Source organism: Sapajus apella, unplaced genomic scaffold (assembly GCF_009761245.1).
Source record: "Sapajus apella isolate SASKATOON/1434 unplaced genomic scaffold, GSC_monkey_1.0 scaffold46, whole genome shotgun sequence".
NCBI classification, from domain to species: domain Eukaryota; kingdom Metazoa; phylum Chordata; class Mammalia; order Primates; family Cebidae; genus Sapajus; species Sapajus apella.
Window position 1 is genome coordinate 5,128,165 of NW_022436986.1, and position 10,697 is coordinate 5,138,861.

The window sequence follows — 10,697 nt, forward strand, 5'->3', positions numbered from 1 at the left end:
TATTTTGTCTTTCATTGGTATGGTTTCCAAGATCTCTTATGCTTACAAGACTATCTTGGCATCTCCTTCCTGAAGGAACCCCAATCACAAATGTCCACAGCATCCAAATGCTCCTTATGTTTCCCAGCCTCCTCTGTCATTAGGCTTGCCATTGATTATTTCTGGCCAATGGAATATAGGTAGAAATAACATGTGTCACTTCCATGTGAAGGTGGTTAAAAGTCCAGTGTGCCTTCCTCTGGATTCTTCTCTACCTTCTTGAAGCCTTAAGATGGGAGAGTCACAGTACAAAAGTGGCCTGGATCCCTGCATTACCACCTGGAGGAGAGCCACCCAGGATGACCTCTGACACACACTGGACTTTGTGTGGGCAATGAATAAATTTACTGTGTTAAGCAATGGAGATTTCAGGATTTGTTTGTTAATGCAGCATAACCTCATCCACCCTAACTAACAAAAGACATATATTCTACATACTATTTGTTTAGTATCCCTGTTGCATCGCTATCTTACGCTTCCAGCTTGCTAATTTCCCTGCTGAGATCTCAGATCTTTATATGAAGAAGTTGATATTACCCTGCCCACAGGGAGGGAAAGCCAAATACACAAAGAAGTTCCCTTTAAAGATAAAGTTAGCATGCTAAAATTCTTAGGCCAATACCAAACACTAAACAGTTCCACCCACCACTCCAACTCATTCTTGAAAAAGGAATTTGGGGACAGAGAAGGTATGCCCATGAGTGCCTGGCTAGGTCTAAGGAATTTCTGGGGTGCTGGTGTGGGCAAGGCATTGCCCTCATATTGGGGAGCTCAGGGGTTGGTGCTGGTGGGCATATGCAGAGGGCAGCTACAGCTCAGCAGTCCGCTTAACCCTGATATGTGGCACCACCTCAGTCTTTAAATGAGGGAGGAAGACCCTGGAGAAGTGACAAGATCAACCATCCCAGGGGATGCTAACTCAGAAAGCAGGCTCCAACGGATGCACCAGTTCAGCTCCTCACATTTACTCACAATAGTTCACAATAAGCCCCATAATGCCCCGAGGGATGAGGCTGGCCCTGCCCTCAAGAGCTGCTGGCCAGCAGGGGAGAAAGTGACAAACACAGCTATGACACAAGGCAGAAGGAAAGACACGCCGGGAGACACACATGAGTCAAGGCCTCAGTATCTGCACCCTCTTCTGCCAACACACCTTCTCTGCAACATGGCACCAGAGAACAAGAGACCCGTCACATTGCTTTGTGTTTACTTGGGGCTTTGAGCTGCCTCACCCACTACACTTATTCCTTATAACAGCCCTGTGAGGTCAGCTCAACGATCCCCAGATTGTACGAAAATGGTAACAATGGGAACAACAGAGCAGCAATATTTCCTGAGCTCGGGCAGTGTATCCAGCATTGATTGGATTACGTCACCTGGGTCTCTCGTTTGTCCCTTTACACACCTGATAAGGCAGTTAGTATATCAACCCCATTTCATAGGTGAAGAAACCGAGGCAAACAGACCTCCCCAAGGTCACGAAGCAGGTGAGGGGTACCCAAATGAAGATACAAACCCAGGTCTCCTGACCCTAGAGCCAGGGCTCATTCAACAGGTGTGAGGTGAGCATGTGGCCCCACCCCTGCAGGGGTCCTCTCTCCTTGTTCCTCTACAGTGCATCTAATTCCAGTGACTGTGCTGCCAACAACACACACCCCCTCCCCAGACATCAGTTCCTTCTCTGTTGCCCTCCTGCCCCGTTGGGTCTCAGTGCTGCCGGTTATTCACACCACCCCCTCCTGCCTCCCTGTCTCCATTCAGGCCCCATCACCTCTGCCTTCAACTGTTACAGTAGCTTCCCTGCCCCTCCGACTCCAGGCTCATTCTGTCTCCAGTCCAGCCTCTCCATGCCCACCAGCCTTGATAGGATCACACCCACGTTCAAAGTCCTCCTGTGGCTCCTTGCAGCTCCAGATTAAAGTCCAACCTTCTTGACACAGCATTCAAGGCTGTCCACACCCAGCACCAGCTACCATTCCTACCCTGCATTTGGACAAAAACATAACATCAGTGATCTCCAAACACACTACCCACTTTGTTGCCTCCATCTTTGATCTTGGAAACACTTCCTGGTATCCAGCGTCCATTTTCCAATGCCCCCACCTCTCTCTATCAACTTTATATTCACTCTTACAGGCCTATCTTCTCCTCAAGGAGGCCTCTCTGGACCAATATGATCTTCCCTTTCTCTTAATGCCCCTGGCTTCTATTGTTTCTTTCTTCAATTTAGCACTCCCTAACTGCCTCCCTTGGTGGCTCTTTGTGATCTGTCCCACTAGTATACACACCCTCAGTGGCCTCTGATTTCCCTGGAGGAATCACCTCTCCCCCACTCTGTATTCATGGGATTGGGTGAAGCTGACCTCACCTCCCTCTCTCATCATGAAAGGAGGACAGAAGTTCCAGGCCTGGCCCATCAGGGTCACGTGATTTGTTCGTGGCTAAACACATGACCCAATTCAAGCCAATGACGTATAAGCTTGAGACTTTTGCTAAAACAGTTGGGAAAGAAACACTCTTCTTACTGGAGTTTCTAAACTGGAAGTGTGTAAACCTGCAGCTTCTAGAGGCCATCTGTGCCACCACCTGGGGAGAGTCTGCCTGAGACTGAAGCCAACACAGAAGAAATCAAAGCCAAAAGGCAGAGAGGAAGATATTTTTAAAGACATCATTTGAGCCCCTGGATTCGGCCATGCCTGAATACAGCACACCTCAGGATTTTTCAGTTCGATGAACCTGTTAAAGCTGGGTTTCTGTCACTTGCAACAACTAAACAACACATTAAGGGCCAGGCAGCATGCTGGGCAGCGGGGTTGCAGCCGCGAAGACGACGTAAGCCTGAACCTGAAAGAGGTCAGGTTCTTTTTAACATTTTTTAATTTATTTTTTTTTTAATTTTTGAGACGTTCTTGCTCTGTTGCCCAGGCTAGAGTGCAGCAGTGCAATCACAGCTCACTGTAGGCCTTAGCAATCCTCCTGCGTCAACCTCCCTAGTGGCTGGGACCACAGGCACATACCACCGTGCCAGGCTGACTTTTACGTAGAGACAGGGCCTCCCTATGTTGCCTAGGCTGGTCTTGAACTCCTGGGCTCAAGCAATCCACTCACCTCAGCGCCCCCCAAAGTGATGGGATTAAAGGCATGAGCCATCACACTCAGCCTATCTTTTTTATTTTTAAATAAAATAAAAATTTAAAAATTATATATTATTGTATTGAGATTTAATTAACTATATTGAGACTTAATACAGTTAAATCTGTACTGAGATTTTAACTTAAAAGGGTGATGTTTATATCTAGATATCTAGATATATAGATATATATAGTGTATAATTCCATGGTTTTTAGTATATTCACAGAATTATGCAACCATCTCCACTATCATTTTCTACGTTGCGTTGGAAATGATGAATACGTTCTTGCCCTGTTCTCTATTCACCAGCTGCCTCTCTCAAGCCCAGGGCTATGTTTAACACTTTTCTGCAGCATCAACAGCTCCAGTAGGTGCTCAGTAAACACCTGCTGAGCTGTACTCAGACCTTTTAAGGAAGCACAGTCTCAATTCAACAGTCCTTTAAAGCCTTTCTAGAGCATAGTGAATAAGGGGACAGATACTTGGCAAAGCCACTCAAGAAAAAAGACATGCTCACCAGTCACTGGGATTTCCACGTTGGATCTTGGCATCAGGGTGGTCTTTCTGACCATTGCACCCCTGAACTGGACTTTTTGCCTCCCTGGACTTTCCCTAAGTTTATTATTGAATGATTTGAGATACTAACATGTGAGAAAACATGTAAGCCTAACAACGGAGGAATGATTAAATACATATGGTACAACCACAGGATAGAATAGTATACAGCCACCAAAAAATCATCTTTACAAGAGGATTTGAGGACATGGGGGAAACCCACGATACCATGTTAACTGAAGGAAACAAAATATAAACGAGTACCTGGAGTATGATCTCAAGTATATCAAATAGTAAAAAAAAATGGCAACTGGAAGGGAATTGTGCTAATTATTAGATGTTATTTTTGTGTAGATGGATTATAAGCAATTATTTTTTATGCTTCTCTGTAATTTTCAGCTTTCCCACAATGAATATTAATCAAATTTTAAAAACCAACATTACTTTTAACTTATTCCTTGGCTATTATATTATTTTATTAATGTGACTACCAAAGAATAAGAACCACATGGAGAACATTTCTGAAGGCAGGAAGATCACTAGAGCCCAGAAGGTCAAGGTGGCAGTGAGCTATGATATACCACTGCACTCTGGCTTGGGCAAGAGAATGAGACCCCCAGGTCTTTAAAAAAACAAAACAAAACAAAAAGACATTTTCTCTCAAATTTTTAAAATCGAACATGTAAGTAACATGGTACATTTATCTTTTTACCTTGACTGCCGGGAAGCCCAGAGCTAAAATATAGTACTCAGGGCAATAACCATTTTAGCCCAGGTTCTTCGTACTGTAACTTCTATGTTTCTGCATAGTTTCTGATGCTTTCTTTTATCTGCATTTTCACTTGTCTTGTTCAAATCCTCATTGGAATATATAAACAAGTATTTGCCGAAACCATTTGACATTACACCAGAGAAGCACAGGTTCTGATAGACAGGTATTCTGTAAGACTGTTTCATTTTTACCAACACATGGCATTGAGTGGGGCTTTGAAAACCGACCACTATTCTACTTACAGAAGAGAGTCAATCTGGATGTAGGAGGCTCCTTCATTGAGACAGATTGTCCTCAATGACCAGATTAACCCATTCCTTGCTAAATCTCCATCTCCCTGCAGACCATATGGATAAAGGTCCATACTAGTATCCACAGTCACTGGCTATTGAGGCCACTGACTGACAGCAAATATCCACAAATCCAGCCAAAATCTGTTCACCACAGCTACCCTATGTTCAAGTCTACAAACAATGTGACACAGCCTGCAAATAATTAGGCAGTATCCACAAAGGCAGCCAATCTGAGTAAACTGGGCCCTAAACACTCTAACACTGGCCACAAACATTCTTTAGATCGCTCTGGATTTTGCTGCAAATTACCTAGACTGATCCTTCCTTCACTCCGGCTCAGGGAGAAAGCACCTCTACTTAAGACAAGGCCACTTGAAAAAAATAACTAATTATATCACCTAGACACTCTCCCAAATGTGATACCTCATGGCAGGAGATAATATATTTGATTATTAGCCAGATTTCTTTTTTTTTTTTTTTTTTTGAGACAGAGTTACCCTCTTGTTACCCAGGCTGGAGTGCAATGGCGCGATCTCGGCTCACCGCAACCTCCGCTTCCTGGGTTCAGGCAATTCTCCTGCCTCAGCCTCCTGAGTAGCTGGGATTACAGGCACGCGCCACCATGCCCAGCTGATTTTTTTGTATTTTTAGTAGAGACGAGGTTTCACCATGTTGACCAGGATGGTCTTGATCTCTTGACCTCGTGATCCACCCGCCTCGGCCTCCCAAAGTGGTGGGATTACAGGCGTGAGCCACCGCGCCCGGCCAGACTTCTTATTGTGATAACTTTACTGTTTCTCCGTAAGACTTCAAAAACAAGAAAAAGAAAGAAGCAGCTTAATATTTTAGTTGTGACCATTTTATCACATCTAAAGCCACAGCGTCTTACTTGTGAATTCACAGCAAATAAAAATGAAGGAAGGGGCCAGGCGCAGTGGCTCACCCCTGTAATCCCAGCCCTTTGGGAGGCCGAGGTAGGCGGATCATCTGAGGTTGGGAGTTGGAGACCAGCCTCACCAAAATGGAGAAACCCCACCTGTACTAAAAATACAAAACTACCTGGGTGTGGTGGTGCATGCCTGTAATCCTAGCAACTCAGGAGGCTGAGGCAGGAGAATATCTTGAACACAGGGGGCTGAAGGTTGTGGTGAGTCGAGATCATGCCATTGCAGTCTAGCTTGGGCAACAAGAGCGAAAGTCTGTCTCAAAAATAAAAAAAAAAGAAGAAGAAGAAGAAGAAGGAAGAGGAGGAAGGGAGGCAGGAAACATTTATTTAGTGCTTACAGCCAGAGCACTGGCTGCTGAGCCTGCCAGCTCAGGGCATCTTCTATGCTGGCCTGTTATCTTCCTTAAGCTGCATGTCACCTGCAGAGTACACATAATATTCCCACCTTTTTCATGTGGAAATCTAGGCTTAGAGAGATTAAATACCCAGCTCAAGGTCATCCAGGGCAGAAAGTAACCAGTTTCTCACTCAAACCCAGGCCCCACCTACCCCAAAGCCCTGGCTGTGGGCCCCTTCAAAAAGCTAGAGACACTTCTCTGTTTGCACGAGGCTAAAATTATCTTCAGTCCTCCTTCCCACTGTTTTCTAAATATTCCCACGAATTGAAGAGTCTTCTGACTGTCTCATCCTCTTGACTTTGGGTCCTCTCACTCAGAAAGTCATCAAGACACACTTAAAAAATAAAATGTAAAGGCTTCAACCCACACCCTGAAACGAAGCACCCATCTCTTTGCTGCCACAAACAGGCCAGTATGAAATCTCTTTCAGGGACGCTTTCTAAAGGGAAGAAACTGATGATGAAAACATTATGCAGCTGACAACACTTGGTGATGATGCAAGCAGGGCTGCCCCATCTAAAAATGTGTTTGTCCCCAAAGGACCGGCTTTGCAGTGACCCCTCCAGAAGAATATGTGCAGTAGCAACAGAGAAACTGTCAAGAAGATATGCCTCCGTGTAAAACTGCATAGCTGTCTCCATTTATGTGTGCTAGACAAGTGCCCCCACGGAACTTGAGATGCTCGGGCAAAGACGAGGGCCATAGGAATGTCATTCGGAAATGATTTCACACCAGGTTAGCCCTGCACAGCCAGCCAGCTTGCATCCTCTGGAGCAGAGGACGCCTCTCCGCCTGCAGCAGCCTGCGCGCACCGCCGCCAGCTGCCACCGGTTCCTTCACCTTTTATTTACAGCGCAGAGCAAGCTGATTTACCAGAAGCGGGGGAGGCAGGGAATAAGATACAATCTAGATTCTGCTCTTTCTCTGAGGACATAAAAAGGGCCCGACCGAGGTGGAGGGGAAGCCCAGATTGTACCACCAGCGCGGTAGCGCGACCCTCCTCCCAAAAGGGTTCTGCACCTGGACTCCCGCAGAAGCACCCGGAGAGTCCCCTGAAGCCTCGGCCCCGCTCGGCGCAGTGGAAGAGGCGCCAACCGAGCGTACTGCACAGGAAATCACTGCCCCCTTCAGGCCGCGTCTCAGACGCCGTGGCCGAAGCACAGGGACTCGCTCAGTCCGAGAAAACTCGCAAACCCGACCTCGCGCGGCCAGCGATCGCTCCTCCAGAACCGCTCCGCGCGCTCCAGCCCCGGGCTGGCGATGAAGGTCCGCTTCGGGGCTTCAGGCAGAACCCAAACCGAGGGAGGGGGTCTTGGGATGGAAAGCTCTTGGCTCTCTAGCTGCACTCAGGACAGCTCTCCAGGTCCGTGCTCCAGCTACTAGGTAGGATGCTCCAAGTCTGAGCCGGGAGAAACTGTGCCTGCTGCCGCCTGGCCAACAGCAGCTGCGCGGCCGGACACCACCACACGTCCGGGACGAGAACTGCCAGGGCACTCTGAGCAACTAACCCGAGGCGGGGGGTCTCCTTCTGAAATCGCTCTGGCCACAGGCAGCGCCAGGCATGTCCAGGCAGAAGCGCTGCAGAGCCGGTGGCCCCACACCTGCCCGCGCCGTGCCGGCTCAGAGCTGCTGGCGCGCACCACGCGCCCGCCCAGTTGCACGCTGAAGCCCCTCGGGTTCCGGAGCCTTCCGGACCTCAAAGCGCGGCTCGGCTTCCCTGGGGGTCTGTGAGCAGGCCCGCGGCCCCTCCGGCCGGGGTGGCCCAGTTTGCAGTCATTGCGCCTGTTCCTCCCACTCGGCACCTGGCAGCCCCATGAGCGGGACCTGGGGCAGGGGCAATCAATGTAGGCCTTTGGGGGTCCAGCTCCCACCTTCTCCACTCCGTTTTCTCTGGTCAAAAGAGACCCTAGTCTTCTATCTCACCCCCACCCCTCCCCACACACACATACACACACATAAGCCCAGAGGAGGGGGTGCTCGGCAAATGTTACCAGCTATGCAAGCCAAGCCCAGCAGGACCGCGGGGGGTGAGCACTGGGCACCAGCCCGCGGTGCCCTCGGCAGGCGCCGTCCGGTCAATCCAGGCTCTGGCCAAACAACCCACCCCATTGCCCCCCGAAGCCCCGACGGCATGGGCAGCCGGGCACTCACCTCGGTGTCATACAGCCGCAGGTCGAGGAAGTAGGGGCGCAGGAGTGACTCGTTGCGGATCTGCTCGATGGCCAGTTCTACGGCGGGGAGCACACCGCGCCCGATGCTGCCCTTGGCCACCTCCTTGGTGAGCGGCATGAGGCCCATGATGGAGAGCGGCGGGCTGCTGGGCGGCGGCCGGGGGGCGCCCCGCGCCCAGCCCCAGGCCCCGGGCGCCAGAAGCAGCAGCAGCGGCAGCAGCAGGAGCAGCAGCAGGCGCGCGGGCGGCGGTGGCGGCGGCGGCGGCGGCCCGGGCTGCCCGGAGCTCCGCGGGGAAGCCATGCCGCGCCGCGGGCTGCGGGCGCCGGCTCACTCGGCCCGCATGGCCTGGCCCGGCCCGCCGCCCCGCGCCAAGCTCTCCCCGCTGCGCCCGCGCAATGGCGCCGGCCCGGGCCCCGGCTCAGTATCGGGCTCGGGTTCCGGATCGGCTCAGAACGGCCGCGGCGGCGGCGGCAGCGGCGGCGCCCGTGACGGATCAATCACGCAGGGAAGGGGTGGGAGCCAGCGGAGTGCGGGAGGCGGGGAGCAAGCGAGCAAACGCGGAGAGGGGGGCCGGCGTCTCCGCGCGCGCCTCTCTCCAGCGCGGCCGCCCAGCACCGGGCCGCCTCCGCCCGCCTCCGTGAGCGCTCTGAACCGCTCTCCCGCCGGGAGCTGCTAGGCGGCAGCCCCTGGAGCCCCGCCGGGGGAGGGCGGGCGGCAGGAAACGCGGGAGGCGAAGGCGAGGCTGCTCAGCGGCGGCTCGGGCCGCCTCCAGGGACGGGGACGAGCGGTGCGCGCCGGGTGAGGGGGAGGCGCTGGCGCTGCGGCGGCCGCGGGGAGGGCCACCTTCCCAGCACACGCACACACGCGCCCCCGGCCCTCCGCGGCGCCGGCTGGCGCTGCCCGCCGACCACTGACCTCCGAGAACCAGAGCGCCCGGGGACAGCGATCTGGGAACCCGGACCGCGCGCTGGCACACGCAGTGGTCGCCGCCGCTCCGCCGAGCGCTGCCTGCAGCACCTGCACGGTGGTTTGGAACTGCTTCTCGGAGGTCTGGCCGGGAAGGTCTGGGCAGGCGAACGTTCCACGAAGGCGTCCCAGAGGCATCTGCAGTCTGCGCTTTCCTGTTCTGCTCTGGCGCCCACGAGCCCCTGACCGAGTCCAGAGGGTCCCCCGAAGACGCCCGCCGGTGCCGAAACGCCCGTTGGTGCCAGGCTGCCCGGCCCTTAGGGCCTTGGTTGAGGACACCCCTTTCCTCCCCACCGGACGGAGCGATCGGCCTTTACCAACCCCAAGCAAAGCTAGGGTCCCAACCTTACGTGCGCTACTGCCCCCTCCAGGCATTTGACCTCCCCGCGTCCCCATTCTTGACGGGCCCCGCCCTAGAAGTCTCCGGGGGTGAGAGCACTACTCTCAGGCCAAGGCGGGGCGGCGCGTCCCTGGACCTGGCCCTCTCTCTGCCAGGTCACACTGGTCAATCTTTGCCAAAGCAGTCCCAGGCAGATGTTCCCGGGTGAGCTGACCTAAGACCTTGGGTCCCTTGTGCCTCTGCATACTTAAAAGAATGGGAATCGAGGTCATTAATCTATAAAGTCCCAGGGGCTAATTAATGTGAAGAACACAGTAGGGCATAAAATCACAAAACATACTTGAGCCTGAACTAGGGGCTGTGGGGGATATCAACGACCTTGTAACAAGAATAGGAGTTTTACCTTCGCTGAGTACTTACTATGCGCCTTATAGTGTAATCCCCACAACGGCCCTGTAACTAAGGGTACTGTGTTGCTCACCCTTACTTTACAAGTGAATACACTGATGCTCAGAGAGGTTCTGTTGCTAGTGGAAGCACGCAGATCTGCTAGAGGACCGGAACCCAGAGCCAGCAGGAACTAGGTGCACAGCGCCGTGGGAGCCAGAGATTGGGGCCGCAAGTTTCCTCTGCAGGAGGGGCACTGCCCTGACTCAGTTGTTCTGGACATCGGTTCCTTCTGACATATGGTGAGGGATTTAGACCAGATGATGGCCACACACCAGCTCTACTGGAGTGAGGCAAGGGCAGCCCTGAATCCAGGCTGAGTTACTAGGAAGCATGAAGACGAGAGTGGAGCCTGAGCAGACCTACTAGAAAGTACCTTGGACAGCGCCAGGGAAACCCGGCCAAATTCTCCCTTCCCTAACTTCTCTTTCTAGGCTTCTGGAGACACCACCTCGCCTGGCTTCACTTGGCATTTCCTTTTCCCCAAGCTGGAGGGTTTGAATGAGCAGAGCTCACCTGAGCATCTCCGGAAGGAAGGAAGGAAGAAAGAAAGGAAGGAAGGAGGGAGGGAGGGAGGAAGGGAGAAGAAATGGTCCAGAGGACAGTGTAATGCTCAGACACTCGTTCAACTGCTGTC

The 10,697-nt window shown here is 52.3% G+C and overlaps 1 protein-coding gene across 1 annotated transcript in view; it reads right to left on the bottom strand.

The window, feature by feature from the left end:
- Positions 1-9,064, bottom strand: part of GABBR2 (gamma-aminobutyric acid type B receptor subunit 2) — a 421,806-nt gene extending 412,742 nt beyond the window's left edge. Inside the window, exon 1 of the mRNA XM_032240167.1 lies at positions 8,287-9,064. Coding sequence (XP_032096058.1) covers positions 8,287-8,607 — 321 coding nt within the window. The 5' untranslated portion in view covers positions 8,608-9,064. The remainder of the gene's footprint in view (positions 1-8,286) is intronic.
- Between the last annotated feature and the right edge of the window lie 1,633 nt (positions 9,065-10,697).